Below are 23899 nucleotides of genomic sequence, written 5' to 3'. Positions count from 1 at the left end.
TTGCAAAGGGACGGCCCTAAAGGGAGGGACTATGTTTTCCTTCTCTAGCATAAGCAAGCTCCTAGCTTCAGCAGGATCTGACAGATACCTAGTGTCCTGTAACTGTTTCTTGAATAAGTGAGCAAGAAGGAGAAAAAGAACAAATTAAGGGGCTGTGGTAGTGCTTGTCTGGCATGCCTGAAGCCCTGGGTTCTGTTCTTAGAACTTCGTAAAACTGGGTATATTAGAGGTCCCATCAAAAGTTAAAGGTCGCCCGGGCAGTGGTGGCACACGCCTGTAATCCCAGCACTTGGGAGGCAGAGGCAGGCAGATTTCTGAGTTCTAGGCTAGTCTGGTCTACAGAGTGAGTTCCAGGACAGCCAGGGCTACACAGAAATCCTGTCTCAAACAAACAAACAAACAAACAAACAAACAGACAAAAAATTCAAGGTCCTTCCCAGCTACAGAGTGAGTTCTTGGCCAGCCTGCTGGTCCATGTGACACCCTGCTGGAAAGGAAGAAAGGAAAAGAAAGGAAAGGAAAGGAAAGGAAAGGAAAAAAGGAAAAGAAGCATTTCTAAGTTGGTTTTGTACAATGAGTCCCTTTTCTGTAAGAGCTCCTGAAGCCCTCAGCAGACTGGGATTGCAGTTAGCTGAGAGGAAGCTAGACTCCCTGCAGCAAGCAGCACAAAGGAGGCGTTAGGGCCAGGCTGGAGCCTTTCCTACTCCCGGGAGGACACACAGAGGCTTGACTGCTGGGGGCCCAGGGAATATGGGGTGAAGCAGAATCAACCTAGGTATTCTTCTCAAGAATTCTGGTGTTTACAGCCTAATTCCAGTGAGGTAGGAAAAACTTCATTTGTTAGGTCCCGTTACAGTTGGGAGCCAGAGAAACCTCATAACGGTAAACCCAGGGAGCCTCTGGCTTCCTGTGCTGTGAGGAGATGTGAAAGAGTCCTCTCTTTCAGCTGGGAGCTGCCAGCCCATGTGTCTGAGTTATGAGGAGCTGCGAAAGATCATTGACTCTGCCCGTCTGGAATTTGCCCTGGTTCAGTTTCTCTGTACACAGCACCTCACAGTTAGATGCAGAGCGAGCCCCAGCCTGCTAATGAACGCGCTGCTTGTTTTCACTTTCTCTGCTGGGCCTGTGGGATTTGGGACGGAGGGAGGCAAGAAGGTGGCTGGCCCCACCCAGCAGCTCTGTCAAGGCCAAATTCTGCCCTTTCCCGTTAGCCTTGAGACTCTCTGCCCTCTTATATATGCATTCCCAGTTAGGATAAAAAAGAAACCAGTTTTTGTTCTTTCTTTTTTTTTTTTTTAAGATTTATTTATTTATTATATGAATACACTGTAGCTGTCTTCAGACACTCCAGAGGAGGGAGTCAGATTTTTTTTTTTTTTTTTTTGGTTTTTGGTTTTTGGTTTTTTCAAGACAGTGTTTTTCTGTGCAGCCCTGGCTGTCCTGGAACTCATTCTGTAGACCAGCCTGGACTCGAACTCAGAAATCCGCCTGCCTCTGCCTCCCAAGTGCTAGGATTAAAGGCGTGTGTGCCACCACCACCACCACCACCACCACCACCACCACCACCACCACTGCCTGACAGAGTCAGCTCTTTTTAAGGATGGTTGTGAGCCACCATGTGGTTGCTGGAATCTGAACTCAGGAACTTAGGAAGAACAGTCAGTCAGTGCTCCTAACTGCTGAACCATCTCACCAGCCTGAAACCTTTTTTTCTTTTGAAAGCTCTGTGTGTCCAGGACTGGGGATATATAGTTCATTCTTAGTGTACCCTTAGCATCTTAGGCAAGAGGTCCGGCCTCTATCTCCAGCCCTAGGGGTATGTACATACACATGTGTTGCCTGGTGTCTAAGAAGTCCAGAAGGGGGGATGTTATAGGTGGTTGTGAGCTACTGTGTGGATGCTAGGGATGGACTCGGGGCCTTTGCCCGAGCAGCAAGTGCTCTAAACTGCTAAGTCACCTCTCCCTGGCCATACACTTCCAATTGTTAGAGAGATGATAAAGGACTCTGTGCTAGCCACTGCGATTCACAGAACCGTGTAACAGTGCTCTGTGATAGGCAGTACTGATGAGAAGGTGTCTGTGCCGGGGTCTGGATTTGGTAATGGTATCACATTCTTAGAGCTTGCCATGACAGTTCCACTTCATACAGTTCTCCCTCTGTTGGCTGCGTAGGATGGCAGCTTCCACACCCCATGTATTCATTATACTTATTAGTGCCATATTCAGATAGCATGTGGGAAAATCCAAGGCTAGAAAGGGGAAAGTAACTTAGCTCCAGTTCTTTGCAGTTGGGAACTGGTAGCTCTCAGCCACTAGCATGTCCTGACTCTGTAGTCAGGAGAAAGCAGAGTACGGGGAGTCTCTCACTGCGTATTGGTGTACTTTGAGCCTTTAAGACACTGTATGTATATAGGGTTGCGTTCTTGGTAAACTCATAGATACCCTGCATCTTAATACAAAGATTGAAAAATAGTGAAGCACCATCAAAACCACAAAAGTATAAAGAACAGCCAAGGACTGGTGGGACCGCCCAGTGGGTAAACAGGCTCCGTGCAAGCCTTGTCCTGGCCTTGATCCCTAGAACCCACATATGGTGAAAGGAGAGAACCCCGACTCACCAGAGTTGTCCTCTGATGACATGCAGGCCTCACTGGGGCTCTAAGTACATATGTGAGCACACACACACACACACACACACTATGGGGACAATAGCCAAGTCCCCTCTAAAATTAGTTGCTGTGGATTTCTTTCATGTTGGAAAAGTGGTCTGCTCAGAGTTTGACCAGAAGGCTCCCCGATTCAGTGCTCTTTTGCTTTGGTCAGTCCAAGCAGTGACTGGTGGTGGTGGTGGGAGCAAGTCTTCTGAGATCAGCCAGCCTATTTTCTTTGAATCCCAGTGGCTCTAACTGTTAATAAAAGTTATAGATGTTTTCCCTTTCCAAAAAATTAACAGGGCTGGAGAGAGGATGCCTCAGTGGTTAAGAGCAATGACTGAATCAAAAAAAAAAAAAAAAAAAAAAAAAAAAGCCGGGCGGTGGTGGCGCACGTCTGTAATCCCAGCACTCTGGGAGGCAGAGGCAGGCGGGTTTCTGAGTTCGAGGCCAGCCTGGTCTACAGAGTGAGTTCCAGGACAGCCAGGGCTACACAGAGAAACCCTGTCTCGAAAAAAAAAAAAAAAAAAACCAAAATCAAAAAAAACAAAAACAAAGAGCACTGACTGCTCTTATAGAGGATGCAGGTTCAATTCACAGCACCCACATGGCAGCTCACAACTATCTCTAGCTCCAGTGCCAGGGGATCTGATGCTCTATTTTTTTTTGGGGGGGGGGTTCAAGACAGGGCCTCTGATGCTCTATTTTTAACTCTGGACACCAGGCATGCATATGGTGCATGGACATACATATGGACACAACACTCATGCACATTAGAAAAAAAAAAAAAAAGAGGGGACTGGAGAGATGGATCAGCAGTTAATTAAGAGCACTGACTGATTTTCCAGAAGTCCTGAGTTCAATTCCCAGCAACTGCATGGTGGGTCACAGCCATCTGTAATGGGATCTGATGCCCTCCTCTCTTGCTCCATCTTCCAAGGGCTGTACCCCATGCCTGATAAGAGCTCTTAAAAGCTGAGCTCTCAGGCCGTCAGCTGGTTCTTTGAGAAAATCAAGAAGATAGACAAACCTTTAGCCAGACTAACCAGAGGGCACAGAAACAGTACTAAAATTAGCCAAATTAGAAATGAAAAGAGTGAAATAACAGAAACTGAGGAAATCAAAAAATTATCATATCCTACTACAAAACTCAGCTCAGGGAGAGCACTGGTGTGGATGCCCAGGCTCACCTCTGTTCTCCAGCACTGAAAAACACAGTAGCTCTTGATATTATTTTTATGCCTAAAAAGCCCCTTTATGGTAATCGCTTAATCCCGTCCACTACTCTGGCAGGTGGTGTTGGTTTTCCCTCTCTCCAGTGGTCATAGAAGAGGTTTGTTTTTTTTTTTTTTTTTAAACAGAGTCTAACGTGGCCCAGTCTGGCCCCAAACCTGTCATGTACCCAAGGATGCACTTGCTGTTTCTGCTGGCTCCTTAACGCACTGCTACACTTGGCTGTGTGTTTTAAAGAGAAGGCCTTGCTTTTAGCTCAGTTTGGCCTCAAACTCAGCATCATCCTGCTGCTGCCACCGAGTGCTGAGATTACAGATGCACACCACCATGCCTTGCTGGCTGACTAGTTTGTCTTCTGCATTTGGCTTGTTTGAATCAGAATGTGGATGAGAAATGTTACTAAGCGTCTATCCCAAGGCTCTCTCTCCTTTTACTCATTTTACTTTGTTGACTTTGTTGCTGAATGAACAGAGTAGTTTATCTGGACCAGTTTCCCGTGTTCTGGATTTGGCTGCTGTGTCTCTGAAGTAGGTCAGTGTGTCCTTCTGTCCTGTGTTTCCCCAAGCTCATGAGCGAACACACTAGCTCGCCCAGGCTCATGTCTGTGTTCTCCATGTGGCTGTGTGGTTGACATCCTTGCAGACTAGTAGAAGGTTCTCCTGTGGAGTCCTCGCCTTTCCTCAGATCCTAGAAGCCACCCTATTGCTCTCTGTCCACTTCTATAAAGGAATGTCATAAGATTTTGGTGAGTGGTTGGGACTTCAAGCAGAAGACCATGGTCCTGTGTGACAAGTATGTTTGCTGAAGCTGGCTTGAGCTCACACCTTTGGCTTTTTCAGTAGAACTGATGTCTCTTGCCAGAAAAGTATTTTTATTACTCTGTGTTCCATTTTGTCCTAATTGAATCTGACTCCTGCCAACCCATGTTCTCAATTAGCCCCTGATTGCGGTCCCTGCTCTTTCTCTAAAGCTTGGATTTCTGAAGACTGCAGCCCTGTGGATATGCTCTTAGGGGTCTTTCCTATCAAGTGCCAGAGAGAGAAAAAGCCCAGGCAAGTTTTCTTAGGTGCTGCGTTCTGTGAAGACAGTAAGATTGCCGAGACTGCCATCCCTATGCCATGGCAGGGCCTTTCTAGTGGCCTTTGATTACTTCAGCCTTGTTTCTCTGATCGGAGTCGCTTCTGAACACACAACCATCCCCTGGGGCCCTGTTGTGTGTAAAGTAGTTGCCAGGGGCCTTCCAAGGGTCTAACACAGCTCACAGCTGCCTCCTGCTCCAAGGGTCTAACACGGTGCTCACAGCTGCCTCCTGCTCCAAGGGTCTAACACGGTGCTCACAGCTGCCTCCTGCTCCAAGGGTCTAACACGGTGCTCACAGCTGCCTCCTGCTCCAAGGGTCTAACACGGTGCTCACAGCTGCCTCCTGCTCCAAGGGTCTAACACGGTGCTCACAGCTGCCTCCTGCTCCAAGGGTCTAACACGGTGCTCACAGCTGCCTCCTGCTCCAAGGGTCTAACACGGTGCTCACAGCTGCCTCCTGCTCCAAGGGTCTAACACGGTGCTCACAGCTGCCTCCTGCTCCAAGGGTCTAACACGGTGCTCACAGCTACCTCCTGCTCCAAGGATCTGCTGAGATTCAACGTGTGCGCTGCCATCCTCTTGTTGTTTGAGATAGGCTGGCCTTGAACTAGGTAGCCAAGGTTGGTCTTGAACTCCTGATCCTTTTTTCTTTAGCTCCTGAGTGCTGGGATTATGTGTGTGTACCACCAAACTGTATGCAATCAGGCTTTTAAAGACCTTGCTTATCTGGCCTGGGAGGTGATTTGGTGGATAAAGCACTTGCTTTGCAAGTGTGAGTACTTATGCTGTGTGGTGTGACACACACCTTTAATCCTAGTACTTGAGAGGCAGAGGTAGGCAGATCACTGAGTTCAAGGCCAGCCTGGTCTACAGAGTGAGTTCTAGAACGGCCAGGGCTACACAGAGAAACCCTGCCTCAAAAAAACAAAAAAAGCAAGGTAGCTCACCTGTGATCCTAGCCACCAAAGGCAGAGAGAGACAAGAGGATTGATTCCTAGAGTAAATTGGTTAGTGGGTCTAGAGATTAGAAACCTGGGTTTGGCTGAGAGACCCTGCCTCCATGAATGGATTGAAGGGTACACGAAGATGATTGTCAATACAACCCCAGGATTCAGCACACATGAACATACATATGCGAAACATGCATACATGTACGCACACCAAGTATATACACATGAAAATGAAAAAAAAACTTGCCTGTATTCTGCTTCCTCACAGAGCAAACCAAGTTCTTAGAAATTGCAGAGAGTACAGGGTGTGGCCATGTGTGGGATCCAGAGCAGGGCGTGCGGGGCCAAGGACAGTGGGCTTCTGCTAACCTCAGCCTGGTACAGAAGTGCCTGGACAACGAGGGGCTTCTCTTTTCTGTTTCTCTTTCCTTTGCTTCCTCTCCCTTGCCTGCTTGGGATTGAACCCAGTCCTTATGGATGCCAAGGGCGTGATCTGCCACTGAGCAGCAGAGCCCAATTTCGATAGCTTTGTTTCTTTTTTATTTTATTTTTAAGTGTGTGTGTGGGGTGGCGGGGAGGGGGGTTGGGGGGGTAGGGTGTGGAGGAGTGAAGGGTGGGGGAGCAGGATTGCCATGCTCAAGTATAGAGGTCAAAGGACAGCTAGGAGTCAGTTCCTTACTTCTGCCTGTGGGTCTGGGGATGGAGCTCAGTCATCAGACTCGGTGACTAGTACTTTTACTCACTGAGCCATCTTAACCAGCTCTGTATATGTTTCTTGAAAATTTTTCCCCTTTTAAAAACTTTAGGGCTGGAGAGATGGCTCAGTGGTTAAGTGCACTGACTGCTCTTCCGAAGGTCCTGAGTTCAAATCCCAGCAACCACATGGTGGCTCACAACCATCCATAACAAGATCTGACGCCTTCTTCTTGTGTGTCTGAAGACTACAGTGTACTTACATATAATAAACAAATCTTTGACAGGGCAGTGGTAGCGCACACCTTTAGTCCCAGTACTTGGGAGGCAGAGGCAGATGGATTTGTGAGTTCAAGGCTAGCCTGGTCTACAGAGTGAGTTCCAGGACAGCCAGAGAAACCCTGTCTTGAAAAACAAACCAAAAAAAATTATTTTACATATGGTTGTTTTGCCTGCATGCGTGTCTGTACATGTGCATGCCTGGTACCTAGGGAGGCTCGCAGAGGGTATTGTGTCCCTTGGACCTAGAGTGACAGATGCTGAGTTGATACGTGGGCTCTGGGACTCGAATCCAGGTCCTCTAGAGTAAAGAATACTCCTACCCACAGAGCCATCTCTCCAGCTCCTTTTCTTCCTACTGTAGTCCAGGCTGACCTGGAACTCACGGTGTTGACCATGTGGCCTTGAACTCAAGTCAGTCCCCCTGCCTCAGTCTCCAGAGTGAGCCAGCTAGTCCCAATTAGGTTTTGATTTTTAGGCCGTACTCCCACGGTAGTAGAAAGACTTTCTGGAAGAGAAAGGACCTTTGTAGTGTCCTGAGTGTGGCTGTGAGGAAACCAGAAGGCCTAGAGGTGAGGGGCTGCCGCTGATTAAGATTCCAGTGTATGGTTTTCAGCCACGCTTGAGCCTTTGAGCCTCTGTGTGTGCTCATCTGTCACTCGGTCAGCTAAGGGTCTCTTTAGTCCCATTATACATCGTAAGGCCACCCTGGCTCAATTTGTTTTGTTTTGTTTTTAATGAAAATAATAGGGTGTTCTCACCAGTTTAAATTTTTAATAGCTTGCCAATTAAAAATTTTTTTTCCAACTGTTCATTATGAAATTCACAAATGTAAAGAAGAGTGAGAGTCACCCAGCGCCCTCCACCTGACATCACAGTGACATCCCTTCTTCTCTGGATGTGCAGTGTGCATATGTGTGGTGCACATGTGGAGGTGTGTGGGTGGAGGCCGGAGGAGGAGAAGTCAGGTGTTGTGCTCCATCAGTCCCTACCGTACACCTCTGAGATCCAGGTCACTGAGTCCGGAGCCAGCAAGCCCTAGTCACCCACTCCTGGCAGTGCCGGGGTGACAGGTGTGCAGCCATATCAGGCCTAAAAAGTTTTCTTCTTTCATTGTTACTATTATTTTTGTTGATGTGTTTGAGTATTTTGCCTGGATGTAAGTGTGTGTACCATGTGAGTTCCTGGTGCCCTTGGAGGCCAGAAGAGGGTGTTGGAACCACTAGAATTGGAGTTATAGATAGTTGTGAACTGGCATGAAGGTGCTGAAGGAGACTTGAACACAGGTCCTCTGCAAGAGTAGTCAGTGCTCCTTAAAGCATTGAGCCCACATATCTGGCTTTTTTTGGGGTGTGTGTGGGGAATCATGTTTGTGCAGAAAATGGCCTCACCTGCTCAGCTGTCTCCCAGCTTCCTGTGTGCATTTCTTTGTCTGAATTACTCAAAGGTAATTTGAAGTTAGTTTTTATTTTAAATTATGTGTATGTTTGTGACGTGTGTGTGTGTGTGTGTGTGTGTGTGTGTGTATTTGTATGTGTATGTGTTTGTGTTTGTGTGTTGGTTGCGCTTGGAGACCAGGAGAGAGGGTGTCAGATACCCTGAAGCTGGCGCTTATAGTGGCCAGATGTGACTGATAGGAGAGGAACTCAGGTTCTGTGTACATGTAGTACATGCTCCTAACTGCTGGACTCTCTAGTTCGTAAAGGCTGTGTCTGTCTTAGATTGGAAGCTGACTTTTATTTCTCTCCCTCGTGGGAAGAGAAGGATCCCCAGTAAGTGTTCAAATTTACTTTAGTGTTTGTGGAAACTCTTTATCTATAAACTACCTTGATTGAGAGGTGGTTCGTGACCTGGGGGCGGTGGGGAGTGGTGGGAGTGGGGCTGGCAGGGTTTGAATGACCCTTTCATAGAGGTCACCTAAGACAATCAGAAAACAGATATTCATATCACGATTCATAACTAGCAAAATTGCAGCAATGAAGTAAGTAGTAGTGAAAATAATTTTATGGTCGGGGGAGGGGGTCACCACAACATGAGGAATGGTGTTAAAGGGTCGTATTAGGCAGGTTGAGAACCACCAATAGCTTATAATAATGTAACCACCGCTAGCACAGGAAATTGAGATCTGGGCTGGGTGTGGGGCAGGTGAGGGAGGGAACTCTATCATGAGACCAGATCCTTCCCAGACCTGTTAAGACCTCAGCTTGCCTGCTTTTTCTCTCTGTAGCTATTGAAAAGACCTTAGGATGAAGGTTCCAGTTCCTGACTGGACCAAACTGAAGAGAACTAGTGTTCATTGTAGGTAGATAGTACCTGATTGGAAGCTGAGTGGACCCAGTCTCAGGGCAGCTAGAACTGGGGTGTGTGCAGGGTATTTCTTGTTTTGTTCATCCTATGTGTAGTAGGGATATAGCTTGACCCCAGTTTTTTCTATGCTCCTTGGAAGCACATAAACCAATAATATAAAGATGTTGTAGCTAATGTCGTGTATAAAATGTCTTGAGAAACTCTGGGTTTCATGCCTGCACAGCATGCAGAGCATTACCTCCCATTCAGCACATTCCTCCCCACTCTGCCTTTTATTTCACAAGACACATTGGAAAAGAATGAGTGAAATGGAGGCCTCTAATATAAAGAATCCTAATTTGTGTATTTGACTCAATCTGTCCATGTTGCATTTTGTATCCGACAGTGGAGAACACGCAACTGACCCTGAACCTGCAGACAGAGAACAAAGGCAGTGTTGTCTCAGGAGGAGAGCTGACGATTTTCCTGGATGGGCCAACTGTTGATCTGGGAAATGTGCCTAATGGCAGCGCAGTGACAGACGGTGAGTGCCGCCCTGCTCCCGGGCTGTGCCAGGATAGGGCGGTGGGCAGTGACACCCGCCCCCGGTTTGGTTCTCTGCTGGGCATCTGTTAGGGACTCTAGCAGTCCTGCCTCAGTGCTAGCCCTGCTTCCTCTTAGTCTCCCAGATCAAAACATGAGATGGTTCTCAAGGACCAAGATAAATGCCACAGCTCTGTGTGTAATTGTTTGAATTGAAGGCAGAGAAAAGCATCTTTTCACCCCAAATGGGCCTTAGAAATTAACCCTCTTTAACAAATGTGATTCTAGTTAAACCCTCTGGGGAGCTTGAGTGTGCTCTTATGATGGAGTTGGCTGGGTAGGAATTGTGTATCCTTGTGGAGACACAAACTAGCAAAGGGGACACACTGAAGCAGAGGGCAGTGCCTCCTGCTCAGAGCTGAGGGCTTGGAATGTTGCTAGTTTGTTCCAGTTGATGTAGTGTGAAATTAGTCACTTCTCCATCTAGCAGGAAATTATTTCATGGAGTCTAAGGTCTGAAATGGCTTGTTTCTCCTTTTTCTCATTAAATGTTTTGTTAGGAATGATGTAAGATGGAGCTTCTCAGGCCAAATACACTTTCTGTAGCATTAGGGGTGATGTGTGAGCTCTTAATTCAAAGGCAAGGTGCAGTCTCAGGTTGGGAAGATCTTAGCTGGTGAGAGGTTTCTGATCTGGGTCTGTAGAGACGGCCCAGTGGTTAAAGCACTGACTGTTCTCGAAGAGAACTTGGCGTTTGGTTCCCAGCATCCACGTGGCGGCTCATTACCATCTAGATCTCCAGTTCCGGGAAATCTGGCACCTTCTTCTTCTTTTTTTTTTCTTTCTTTTTTTGGGGGCTTTTTTTTTCTCCCCGAGACAGAGTTTCTCTGTGTAGCCTAGAGTGTCCTGGAACTCACTCTGTAGACCAGGCTGGCCTCGAACTCAGAAATCTGCCTGCCTCTGCCTCCCAGAGTGCTGGGATTACAGGTGTGCGCCACCACCGCCTGGCCCGGCACCTTCTTCTTACCTCCACCAACCATTTGGCACACATGGGACATGGCATGCACACGGCACGGCACGCACATGGCACACGGACAGACATTCAGGCAAATGGATAAATAAGTCTTACCAAGGAAAGAAGGCCCCATACCAGGCTTCGCTTTGATTAGAGTGCTTTTGGCATGTCTTGTTTGTTTTGAGGTTTTGTTGTTGTTTTGTGTTCTTTTTTAAAAATAAACGACATTTCTTTATGTAACAGCCCTGGCTGTCCTCTTTCTTTAAAACTTTTGTTATTACATAAAACATTTACTGTATGTGGCAAATGTGTGGAGGTCAGAAGACACGTTTGGGAATTGACTCTCTCTGAGGGATCTGGGGATTGGATCCAGGTTGTCAGGCTTGGTGACAAGTGCCATAACTGTGGCAACGCATCTCTCTCTCTCTCTCTCTCTCTCTCTCTCTCTCTCTCTCTCTCTCTCTCTCTGTGTGTGTGTGTGTGTGTGTTCGTTCACAGCACTGGTTACATAGGCCATCGTATAAGCATGTCTGATGTACTGTGTGCTCCACCTGAGTCTTCACCTTCTCCTTATCATTTTTTCCTAGTTACTTCTCTTGGTTTTCAGACTTTCACTTCTACCTTTATGTTTTATATATATATATATATATATAAATGCATAATTTTTTAAAGATTCGTTTTACTTTCTTTGTGGTGTATATTTGTGTATGCCACGCATATGTGGGTGTCCCCAGAGTCTAGAAGGAAGGGCTCTGGAGCTTGAGTTACAGATGGTTGTGAGCCACTTAATGTGGTGCGGGGATTGGAACTCTTGTCTTCTGTAAGCAGCAATGCTTTTAACTGCTGAAATACCTTGCCAGTTCCATATATGCATACTTTTTCTTGAGACAAGATCTTATTGTATAGCTCAGGCTGGCCTTGAACTCATTGTCATGCAAGCTGCCTTACTGTGATAGCTTGTCTTAGGCTCACCTAGCTGTTTGGAGGGCCTTTTAGGTCAAGAGTGACATGACCTACTTTGGCTTTACAAGCTCTGTTTGCATTGTGAAAAATGTTCTCATTCCATGCACTCACTTGACACCCACCTTTGAAAGGCTGGGGTTCATGTGATGATGAGGCAGGCCCGTGTGTTAGCATCTGGGATGGTCTTGAATGTCTTGGAGAAGATGTACTGTTTTCCAAGTATGAGTTCCAACTGTGTGATCTCAGATGATAATCCCTATTCTTTTTTTTTTTTTTTTTTTTTTTTTTTTTTTTTTTGGTTTTTTGAGACAGGGTTTCTCTGTATAGCTCCGGCTGTCCTGGAACTCACTCTGTAGACCAGGCTGGCCTCGAACTCAGAAATCCACCTGCCTCTGCCTCCCAGAGTACTGGGATTACAGGCTTGCCACACCACCTGGCTGATAATCCCTATTCTTTGTACCAATGACTAGAGCTTCCAAGATGTCACTGTCCCATTATGGTGGGTAACTCCTAAAATACAGAGAGAATTCTCTGCCTGGTGGGTAGCTCTCAAACAAGACCTAAGTTTCTTAGCATTTCTATCCTTTCTTGTGATTGATTCATTTTCCAGGATCACAGCCACCTTCAAGAGAATCCAGTGGGACTGCTATAGCTCCAGAGACCCGGCACCAGCCCCCCAGTACAAACTGCTTTGGTGGTAGATCCCGGTAAGTAGTCCCTGTTGTGAGACTTCCCTGAAGTTATGGAACATACACTAGCTAGTGGTAAGGAACCATACGTTCAGAAACTTGGAAATTGCCTCTCATTGCTCTAGTCTGCCAAGGCGCGCTTGAGGGAGCACAGCACTCACATTCATAGGACAGCCAGCAGTACACTGGGGGCTGGAGGGTCGGCCTTTGGGGTAAAGGAGACCTGTTGAACAGACCATGACCTCTTATCTGTCAGGGGCTGTGGTGGTCACAGTGCCTGGGGTACATGCTTCTTTGGATGTAGGATTTTCTGCCTGCATTTCTTTTGTGTGTGTGTGGTGGGGAGGGCTGATAGTTTCCTTCGGCATGTTGGTAAACATTTTCTCTGCTGAGGGTCTGAGCTTGTTCAGACTTGTTATACCTATTGTGGATGGTGTAGTTCTGCTTATTATTCCTCCTTATAACCTGTGTTAGTGCTCTAAACTCATTTCCACGGCAACTGAATTCCTAGGCAAGAGAACAGGTTTTTGTTTTGTTTTGCTTTGTTTTGCTTTTTTTTGTTGTTTTTTTTTGTTTGTTTGTTTTTTGGATTTGGTTTTTTTGAGACAGGGTTTCTCTGTGTAGCCCTGGCTGTCCTGGAACTTACTCTGTAGACCAGGCTGGCCTTGAATTCAGAAATTGAATCCCAGAGTGCTGGGATTACAGGTGTGCGCCACCACTGCCCAGCTAAGAGAACAGTTTTAAATGTATCTGAGAGATGGTAGGGGGGAGGAGGAAGAGGAGGAGGAAGAAGAGAAGGTAAAAGAAGATGTGTTTAGTGTTTATTACAATGTACAAAATCCACAGACATTTTCAGGAAGAGAATCTGGTGAGTGTAGTTATAAAAATAATCTTCTTACGGCTGGCAAATTGTTGTTAAAAAATCTTCCCACACAAGTCCCAGAGGATACATAAAAATGCCTTTGGGAAATAGAGTTGTGTTCTAACCAGTACCCACAGCATCTGACAGATCTTTGTGAGAGCAGAAATCAACTTTTGAATTGGTTTGTTTATGACTTTATGGTGACCAGAACTTACTGACTGCAAGAACAAGTGGATGCTTGGGCATTTGCCCTTTGAGACCCCGGTTTCACTAGAAACTGAGATCTGTTTCTCATTTCTCTTGAGTGTGTACAAAAGGATCACCTCACACTGATGACCAATGACATTTTCTGTGACTTGCTATGCTAGATGGCTTGTAGGATGTAATATGTAGTTAGGTCTTGCAGGATTAGGACCTGTAATATGCTTGGCAAGTGTTGTATCAACAAAATAGCCCAGAACTGAAGGGAACAGAATCTCTTCAGTGGTAACTAACTCAAGCAGGGACGACTCAGCGTCTCGCCCTCACAAAATGTTTTCTCTGCTTTAGTGCTTCAGAACTACTTTCTTGGTTTTCTTCTCTGGACTTGGCAACTTGGGGCCAAAGATAAAGATACCACTTAATGTGTGGATCATGTATGACGCTGACAAAAGTGAGGACCTGATACACACACACACACACACACACACACACAGCTTAAAACAGAGAAGAGGTATTTTATTCGATTCTGTAATCTCTCCTTTTTCTTTCTTTTGGGATGGGAATTCAGATCACAGGCTGGCCTTGAACTCCTGATCCTTTTACCTCCCAGCTGCTGAAATTGTATACATGTTCACCACATCTGGATTAACAATACCTTTTTAATAAAAAATACATTTTATTTGTTTATCTATATATCTTGTGTGTGTTGTGTGAGTGCCCAGTTCTCATGTGGAGATCAGAGGATAATTTTCTGGAGTTCCAAGCTGGGGTCCAACTCTGGTTACCAGGCTTGGTAATGGGGCCTTAATTTGCTGAGTCATCTCACTAAGCCTGACAAATACCTTTTTAATTGATACCTTTGTAGATAAAAGTATAAAAACATTGGCTAAGAAAAGTAGGATGACATGTACTTGTAGTCCCTGCTGCGTGGAAGGCCGAGGTAGGAGGATCACTAGAGCAATAAGTTTGAGGCTAGCCTGAGAAATAAAGGGAGACTATGTTTCAATAAAAAACAAAATAAATAAAATAAAATGGATGGGAACAAATAACCGTGAAATCAAAGGAATTGTTGATTTTGGACGGAGGAGACAGGGATAAGATTGAAAGGCTACAAAAGAAGTGTGTGGAGGGCCATGCTGTTTTACATGCTGAGCGGCTGGGGGCTGGGTTCTTGAGGACAGAGTCCAGGTTCTCAAAGGCTCTGTAGTAGCTACTCCCGTCTTTCCGCCTGTTTACATGTGTAATGCGTGTAGGGGATGCTCTGTGCTGGTCTCTTAGGACACCCTGCAGCCTTACAGCCTGGGAGAGGTCAGTGGGACTTAGGGTCCAGGTGAAAGTCACCCCTCCAGATAACACACTCAATCTTGGTTGTCGCGTCCACCCTCACCGGCAAAGAGGACACAACACCAGGGAGTTTCTTCCTTTTAATGGTTTATTCGGGAAACCTTGGATTAAGCTTATTTCTTCTTTTGGCGGCCCCGGGCTCTCTGCCAGCCTGACCTTATATACCCTAGATAGCCTCGTCTGCCCAGGGAGATAACCAGTTTCCTCATAGGAGAACTAAGTGAGTTCTTCATTAGCATGTAAGTGAGATAAGGAATACAGCACACTGCGCATGTACTCAGGTGATTTACCACCATGGAGCTGCATGTGGCCAGCGCCATCTTGTAACAGAGAAGAACAAAGGGTGGCTTACTACACTTGGTGGCCTCAGAGGGCTGGTCACAAGCCATTTCATCTTAGGAAGAGACGTGTGTGGTTGCCCCCGGTGTGTGTCCATTGGCACGCATTGTACGTCCCTGCAGCGCCCCATGCATGCCCTTGCAGGAGCTGGTATATGCTGAAGGCCCGAGGAGAGCGTGCAAGGGCACTATGTCCTGTCTCTGTTGCTGGAACAAGGCTGGCTTTGGACACCTGTCAGCTCAGGTTGGAAGGACTCCTGGACTGTGCACCGTCATGCAGGCTCCGCTCTCAGTGGTGTGAGAGAGGTCGTGGAGCAGGCAGATGCTGCAGGAGAGGAAGCCAGCGCCGGGGGCACATTGAGCAGTGTGGACCAGGAGGCTTTGCTTTGTCTGAATGTTCAGGACAGTGCCACTGATCCTAGGAGCCGAGGAGACCCAGTGGGACGTGTGCAGAGGGAAGAGGAACTGAGTAGAAGGTGACAGCAATGCTGGCAGCCTTCCTTAGGGTCTCCTAGAGATCAGAAATGGTTGAAACTCCAAGGGTGTCTGGGTTCCTTTGTGCTCTGCTGTTTCTGGATCACCTGTGATGCTCTCTTCTCTCTCTTTCTCTGTTGTGTGATGTGAGTGGTGGGAGGGAACCCAGCCAGTGTACTGTCTGTGTGGGGCCGTTTCCTTCCCAGCCAGTGTACTACTGTCTGTGTGGGGCCGTTTCCTTCCCAGCCCAGCCTTGTGAGGCCTCCCATGTGAATGCTGGCTCCAGCCGGAACCTCTGGGAAGTTTTCATATATAAGGAAATAAGTCAGCCAAAATGAAGCATGTCTTTATTTCCTTTTTAGTCTCATAAAATTGTTGGTTCTTTCCCCACAGTGCTAGGGATGGAATTGAATGTTTTCTGTACTCTAGGCAGGTGCTGTGCTGTTGGTCTGTATGAACCCCAGCCACCTAAGTTGTCTAAGTTGGCCTTCAGTTCAGTCTTGTAGCCCGGGCTAGCCTTGAACTTGTGATCCTCCTGCCTCAGCCTCCCGAATAGTTGGGTTTACAGGCCTGTGTCAGCAGGCCTGGTGGAGCTTTTCATTCGAAAGTCTCCACAGGGGATCTTGGTTAAGAAGCTGGCTATGTGGGCTCAGTTAATTTTCCTTTGTCATGTCTATATCAGTTTATTTTGAATATAGTGGATGTGAATGCTTTCTGATGCTGGGAGCTGAGCCTAGAGCCTTGATCGTGGCACTCCATATGTGCTGTGCATGTGTGAGAGATGAAGGTCCTAAGGCCTCGGATTCCCTCGGGGCCCTCCAGGTAATGTTAGTCTAAATTTGCATTGAACAAGTTCTTCCCAGTGATATTCTTATTAGGACCGTTTGAGGACATCCTGGTAATGGCTTTCTGTCTCCCTCTGTGACCCTTTTTTTTTGTCCTGCTGTGACGAAAATCTCTTAGATTTATTAGCTCCCTTGACGTGGCATTAGTAACCCCTCCCCCAAGATTGGAAAGAGCTGTATTCTGGGAAGCCTGTACAGCCCTGAGTCTCTGGTGAGCTCTGAATAGCTCATGGGCTGTCTGCAGACAGCGGCTCCCAGAAAGGAAAGACAAATAAACTCAGACGGGTGTGAGTCTGCTGGGAAGCCCTGGGAGGGCCCCGGGAGATGGGGGGCAAAGCCATTCTTTCAGTCTCTGCTGGCACTGCCACTCCTTCTGTGGAGCTGACCAAAGCTGACTTGGAGAAGTTACCCTGTCAGCCTGAAATGAAATAGAGTTTAGCACCCTTGGGCTTCCCCTTAAAATCTGGCTATAGTCTCATTCCCATTAGTGATGCTGGAAAGAAGAAAGGAATCCGTGTAAATGCATTTCATCATTCAGTGGTGACAGACACAGTCCCTGCTCCCAGGAAGCCTCCAGACTGTCTTCTGAGCTGTTGAGACCATGGACAAGCATTTTGGGGCAGTTTCAAAAGTAATTACGGAGATTAGTACCATCTAAATATGCATGTTGATGCGCTGATGATCTCCTAATAAAAGTGACATTGTACATTTACTTATTCATATCTGTTTATTTTATAGCTAGCTATTTGACGTTTCCTCTGTAGGATAGGAGCCAAGGGAGAGGTGGTGTGGCCCAGAAAGCCAAGTAGGACTAAGAGTAAGGAAAGCCAGGCTCACAGTAGTCATGGCAACAAAAAGATGGAAAGGCGCAATACCTGATACCAAGGACTCTGTAGCAAGACACTGGGCAACAACCACAAGTGCTAGTGTGTACGCACACCAGCACTATTGATGTGCTGGTGTGTACATAGCCAAGAGTGGCATTTATATTTCGGAAGAGTTTGCTGATCTAGTGAAGTGGGGGTCAGGGTGTCCCTTTAAGCAGAGTGTTCTGCATGGACAAAGGTAGGGAAAATAAGCGAGCTTGGCTTACTCAGGGAAGGAGTCCTCCGTGGGGATGATTGCTGTAGCAGCCCTAATCCAAAAGCCAACCGCTGTCGTCCATGTTGTTGTAGGAGCTGTGCTGTTTTTTAGGTTCACAGCAGAATAGAGCAGGAGCACAGGAGTTCTCATGCACCTCTGCAGCCTGTGACCAGCCTATGCTGGAGGGGAGGCTGGTGACACACTGGTCTCACTCAGAGGCCATTGTTATTGCTAGGGCCATGGCTTGGTGGTGTTCGTTTTTGTGGGTTTTGACAAATTCATGGTTTGTGTCCACCGTTTTAGCCTCATGTAGGGTATCTTTTGCCTTGTGTTTCATTTAGTCAGCCCTCTTTGCTCTCCCTGGCTTCAACACTGGTCTTTTAATTTCTTTATATTTTTCCTTTCCTGGAATTCTGTGCGCTGTGGGGCTGCTTTCACAGTAGTTTCATTGATTCAGAGTACAGTTGATTTCTGTTGACTACTGAATAGTATTACAGTGTTTGCATCCAGCATGTTTGACTTATCTGCTCACTTACTAAAGCATACTTTAGTTGATCCTAAGTTTTGCTAACTATGAATAAAGCTGCAGTTAGCATTGGCTTCTCAGCAGTGCAGCCTACATATACAGAACTTTCCCGAAAGGGAGGCTGGGAGTCCTCCAGTCCCTGGGGGAGGGGAACTACATGGGAATGTCTGGTACAGTACATTTAAGACTAAAATCAGAAACCAACTGATAGGATTTCTGGTTCTTGAAGAAATTTATACTTTTTCCCCCTAAGGCAGGGTCTTACTGTATAGCTCTGGCTGCCCTGAAATTCACTATGTAGACCAGGCTGGCTCAAAGCTCTGCTTGCCTGCCCTCTGCCTCACAAGTGCTACCACCTGGCTGACTCTTAATACTCTGCAGTCTGGACCAAAGCAAGTCTCCATACTAAGACAGGCCATCCTGACTAAATAGTAAACCTAGTTCAGACCATTTGGACATCATCATTTCAACTGCTGGCTTTCTGGTCTTGGCTTGTTTGTTTGTTTGTTTGTTTAAATAACCAATGAGGAGACTCGTTCGACATGGCACTTGCTTTTAATCCCAGCACTTGGGAGGCAGAGGCACGCAGATTTCTGGGTTCCAGGCCAGCCTGGTCTATACAGAGAAACCCTATCTTGAAAAAATCAGCAAGGATTAGCCTTGAGCAGTGGTAGAATAGAGATGAGACTGAAAAAATACTTCAAACTACCTAGATGCAGTCATGGAAGAGACTGCAGGATGAGAACTAGAAGGTATCTCAGACTCACAAATTGTGGTGTTGTCCACAGAAAAAGGGTGGTGTGCATGTCACATCCCCACTGTGTTGGCTTTGGTGCTGGGCAGGCTTGGTTGAGGAAAACATCATCCTTACTTCAGAGACAGGGGCACTGTATTCTTGGCATGGACAAGGCCAAGATAAATGTGGCCACAGTTTAGAATGTAGGACTGATATTCTAGGACTTGTCAGCTCAAGAGGTCTGTGGCTAAAAGGGAAGGGTCTAGACAGAAGCCAGTGAGAAGAATGAGGGTCTTGGAGGAATGGCTCCTTAGTCAGAATGTGGGCAGCTTGGTGTGTGTGGGAAGCTGGGAGCACGCTGCCTGCTAACGCTCTGAGCAGACATGGATGGGAAGACTCAGGCGTGCAAGCTGAGAGCTTGTTCGTGGCTGTGGCTCGGTGTGATGTCAGACTTTTCTTTCAGGGTTCTTTGGAGCTGCATAGCTCCCTGTAAAGTACCACAGTTAATGGAGGTGGTAACTGGGGTTTGGCTTAGTGACTGTGTTTGTGATGCCAACTTAATAGCATAAATGGGTAACTCCTTTCAAATGCTAAAACAATTCTATATTTCAGGCCTTTCTCCCTATTTTGTAATAGATAAGGATAGCCATAGAACTAAAACCTAAGTTTTATATTGCTTTACGGTTTCATGAAGTTATATACCTTATTAGAAATTTAATGAGGATACTGGTTTCAACATTCTTCGTGCCTCCTGTCTTTCTGTTTCCTTATTCGCCCACCTCCCTATGGAATCTGCCTCCAGCATTTTGTCACCATTACAGCCATCCAGAACCTCATGCCACCTGCAGACTTAATACTGTGACCTAGTCCTTTTCAGAGATGTTCTGAGCCTCACATTCTATGGGGGTCTCAGAGTATTACTTTTTCTTCTTCTAATTTCACTCAACTTTATTACTTTGAATAAGTGGTGGCATATGCTGTAATCCAGTGCTTGGGAGGGGAAGGCCAGCCTCAGTACCTAGCAGGACTGTGCCTCAGTACCTAGCAGGACTGCGTCTCAGTGCCTCTTCTCACTCGTTTGACTTTTGCAAAGGATTACAAATGTGTCCCATAAACGTGGAGCAAAGTATTACAATGGGCCGTTCAGGAGAGGTGAGGCCTCTGAGCAAAGGTTTTGGGAGGCCTGGGGCTAGGGACTGACCATTGAAGGGGTGGGTTGGGGAGAGTGAGCGAGAGAGTGCATGTATAGGGGTTGGTGGGTGGGGCGTGGGTGCTGGGGATGATGCAGGCCCTCTTGCATGCTGGGAAGCTGTTTACCACTAAGCTGCATACCCAGCCACTTCTTTGTCTTTAAAGTTATTTAGCCCGAGCAGCAGGCTCGCAACTGTCTGCGACTTCAGTCCACAGGAGGTGTGATGCTCTCTCCTGGCTGCCATGGACACTGGATACACATGTGGTACACAGACATGCTGGAGCACAAACAGCCTTACACATTTTTTTTTTTTTTTAAAAAGAAGATGACAACTTGGTAGAAACTCTTTTTGGTTTTTCGAGACAGGGTTTCTCTGTGTAGCCCTGGCTATCCTAGAACTCACTCTGTAGACTAGGCTGGCCTCGAACTCAGAAATCTGACTGCTTCTGCCTCCCAAGTGCTGGGGATCACAGGCTTGCACAACCATGCCCGGCTCAGAAACTCACTTTTTAAAAAGTATTATGTTAAACATAACAACTGAGACCTAAAAATTCACATTCTCTGTGATCCGACTTGTATAACACTTGAGAAAGGCTACGTGGCAGAGAGAAATCTAGTCCACAATGGCTCGGGACACAGGGGCAGCAGAGATGCTCCCTGTCTGGATTGCGGAGTCAGGTCACAGTCAGGTCCTGGTTGTTACTGCTCATCCAAAGACGCCTGCAGAAAGGATACATTGTCTTGTAAAGAAACTCTACCTTTTTATTTACTGTGTGTACCATAGTGTGCAGATGCCTTGGGTCTCCGGGAACTGGGTTTGAGGCTGGTGTGCCATTCATGATGTGGATGCTGGAAACTGAACTAAGATCTCCAATGCTCTTAATCGCTGAGCTGTTTTTCCTACTTCTAATTTTAAAAATTGTAAAAGAAATCCTTTAGTTTAATATTAATGAAGCTGTCTACCTCCAGCTTCTCAATGTACTACTTGGCATTGTTTTCTTTATATATATATTAAAAAAAAGGTGAGTTTTGTTTTTTTGGGTTTTTTTGTTTTTTGGAGACAGGGTTTCTCTGTGTAGCCCTGGCTGTCCTGGAACTCACTCTGTAGACCAGGCTGGCCTTGAACTCAGAAATCCGCCTGCCTCTGTCTCCCAGAGTGCTGGGATTACAGGCGTGTGCCACCACTGGCCCAGCTGGTTTTTTTTTTTGTTTGTTTGTTTGTTTTTTAACATTTAGTTATTTAGTTATTTAGTTTTTGCTTAGTCTCTTGTTCTACCATGTAGGCTCTAGGGATCAAACTGAGATCCTTAAGCAAGGCAGCAGGCACCTTCACCTCCAGAGCTCTGTCTCCGACCCTGCTGGGCATTTATGCACCCATCCAGTTAAGGTTGACCTTGTCCAGGGTCTTTATACCCTAGGTGCTATTTCTTAGGAAAGCATTTACCTGATTTTTAAGCAAAAGAAGCCTGTTGATGGCCACTTGGAGTTTTGTGCAGTCGGTTGGCCTGTCTGTTTCATGTGATCCATGGTATGTTTGAACTCATTTCCATTGTGATGCTTCATAAAGTCTGTCTGTCTGTCCTGCCTATTTGATTTTCCTGAACATTTAGTCTAGGATGCAGGAGTGTGAGGGAGTGCCCCTGTAATCCTAACTTTTAGGGGCCCCAAACAGGAGGATAGCCAGTCCAGTCTGTCTTTCATAGTGAGACCCATTTCAAATAAAAAAGAGAACTTTCTCAAAAGAAGCCTCCAAAACAAACAAACAAACAAACAAACAAACAAACAAGAATCTTGGTGAGTTGAGGGTGTTTCTGACTCACTTGATAACTGGATGTCACATTCTGAGTGGCTATGTGGAGAGACAAAGTGCCCACGCACTCACTGAGTGCACAATTTCAGTTTGAGTTTTTGATGACCGGTCGCATGTCTGTGCTTTGGATCTACTTGATGTTCTTACAAATGGCCTTTGAAGGTGAGGTGTTTTTATAACAGAGAGGAAAAAAGGAAATAAGTGAAGACCCAAAGTAGGATATGATACAAATACTTATTTCTGTTTCTTCTTTAAAATGAAAATGACTTTGTGCGTGCATGCGTGTGTGCGTGCGGGCGTGTACATGTGGAGGACAGACAGTTATTTCCTTCCACCAGTATGGGTTCCAGAGATTGAGCCGAGGTCATTGGGCTTTCAATTAAATCATAATACTTTTCTTTACACTTAGAGGATGAAGACTAGAGAATCAGAAGGAATTTTTTCTTCTTTAGTTTGCTAGTTTCCTTGTAGAAGGAGGTATGCAGGGAGAGTGGACAGACTCCAGGCACAGTGCCTCGGGCTGGCGGGCGTGCAGTGAGCTCCCAGTCCTTCTCCCAGGTGGGGCCGTGCTGGTGCCTTGCCGCACGTAGCTCACTCAGTGTTTGCTGAGCTGAAAGAGCCTTGTGTTTCTGGGCTTCTTTTGCCAGGACTTGAGGGTGGGTCTTGCCTACTGGTTTACATTCCTTTGCACCCTCCTCTGAGGTGTGAGAGAGTTCGGGTGGAGGGGACTTTTTGTTTGTTAAACTCCCTGGCCTTTTTTCCCATACCTTGAGTCCCTTTCACAAGTGTGGGGATCTCACAGCCTAGCCCATTTTCTCCTCTGGTACCTTTCTCCCCATGCTTGATATTTTCCACATTGAACATTTCCATAGACTCTTCTTTTCAGAGCCTTGCAGCTTTTAGAAGGCTGATCCTAGACTCACAGATTAGTTGCCAGGTAACCAAGTCTTGTTTCAGGAAAGAATGTGTAAAAGGCAGTACTCTGAATCTACCAAAAAAGAATATTTCTAACCTTTGAAGAGCAGTCAAGTCTCATATGTAGTTGTCCAAGTTCTCGAGTGCTTACTGGGCCTTGAAGCACGCGCCTCACAAAGGAGCCAGTCCCTGCACTGTTGTCCCTTAGCAATGGGCAAGGGAGTTCAAAGACATGCCTCCATAGGAGAGGTCCCTGGGAACTCGGGTCAGATGGGGCACTGTGCAGGGACTGTACAGTGTTACTGCACAGCTGTGCCTTTGAGAATTGTCACCTCTGCACCTCCCCACTTGGCACTTTCTGTCCTTAGGCCAGGAATGATGTGTCAGCTCTCTGGAGCAGAGTCTCTAATTTTTCTCTTCTGCCACATGCTAGAGAAAGCATTTTGTTTAGAGATGGGGCATTGTGTTGTTTCATTTTATAAAAGAACAGTTTGCTCAATTTTTTTGAGTCAAAAAACTAAGGTGGAATGGCTCTACATAGTGCTGTATAAGAATCAGCTAGTGTCTATGAGGCAAAGGCTGATAACTTCCACAAAGTATTAGCACTGTGAACATCAAAATTAGCCAGAGAGCTGGGTGGGGTGCATAGCCTTATAATCTGTACCAGCTAGTGGAACATGAACTCAACATAAGCTAGAGTCATCAGAGAGGATGGAACTGCAATTCAGAAAATGCCTCCAAAAGATTCAGCTGTCAGGTATTTTCTTAGATAGTGATGACAGAGGAGGGCCCAGTCCATTGTGGGTGGTGCACTCTTGGGCTGGTGGTCCTGGGTTCTATGAGGAAGCAGACTGAGTAGACTGTGGGTAGTAATCCAGTCAGTAGCACTGCTCCACAGCCTCTGCATCAGCTCCTGCCTCCAGGTTCCTGCCCTGCTTGAGTTCCTGTCCTGACTTTCCTTGGAGGATGAACTGTGAGGTGGAAGTGTGAGCCAAATAAACCCTTTTCTTCCCAACTTGTTTTTGGTCATGTGTTTTATGCTAGGAATAGTAACCCTAACCAACTCATAATTCTAACACTTGGTAAGTTCTTAGTTCAAGGCCAGTCTTGTCTACATTAGGAAAAGAGAGGCAAGCCTGGGCTACTTGATACTATCTCAAAACAAAACAAAATAAAATTATATTGGACA

General features: G+C 46.4%; 1 protein-coding gene across 1 annotated transcript in view; it reads left to right on the top strand.

Moving 5' to 3' along the window:
* Wwp2 (WW domain containing E3 ubiquitin protein ligase 2) overlaps positions 1 to 23899 on the top strand; it is a 118379-nt gene that overhangs the window by 37658 nt on the left and 56822 nt on the right. Inside the window, exons 5-6 of the mRNA XM_052166192.1 lie at positions 9581 to 9718; positions 12306 to 12402. Coding sequence (XP_052022152.1) covers positions 9581 to 9718; positions 12306 to 12402 — 235 coding nt within the window. The remainder of the gene's footprint in view (positions 1 to 9580; positions 9719 to 12305; positions 12403 to 23899) is intronic.

The sequence above is a fragment of the Apodemus sylvaticus genome, chromosome 21 (assembly GCF_947179515.1).
Source record: "Apodemus sylvaticus chromosome 21, mApoSyl1.1, whole genome shotgun sequence".
Lineage (NCBI taxonomy): Eukaryota > Metazoa > Chordata > Mammalia > Rodentia > Muridae > Apodemus > Apodemus sylvaticus.
Note: the sequence above shows the minus strand (reverse complement) of the source record. Positions and strands in the feature narration are given on the sequence as shown.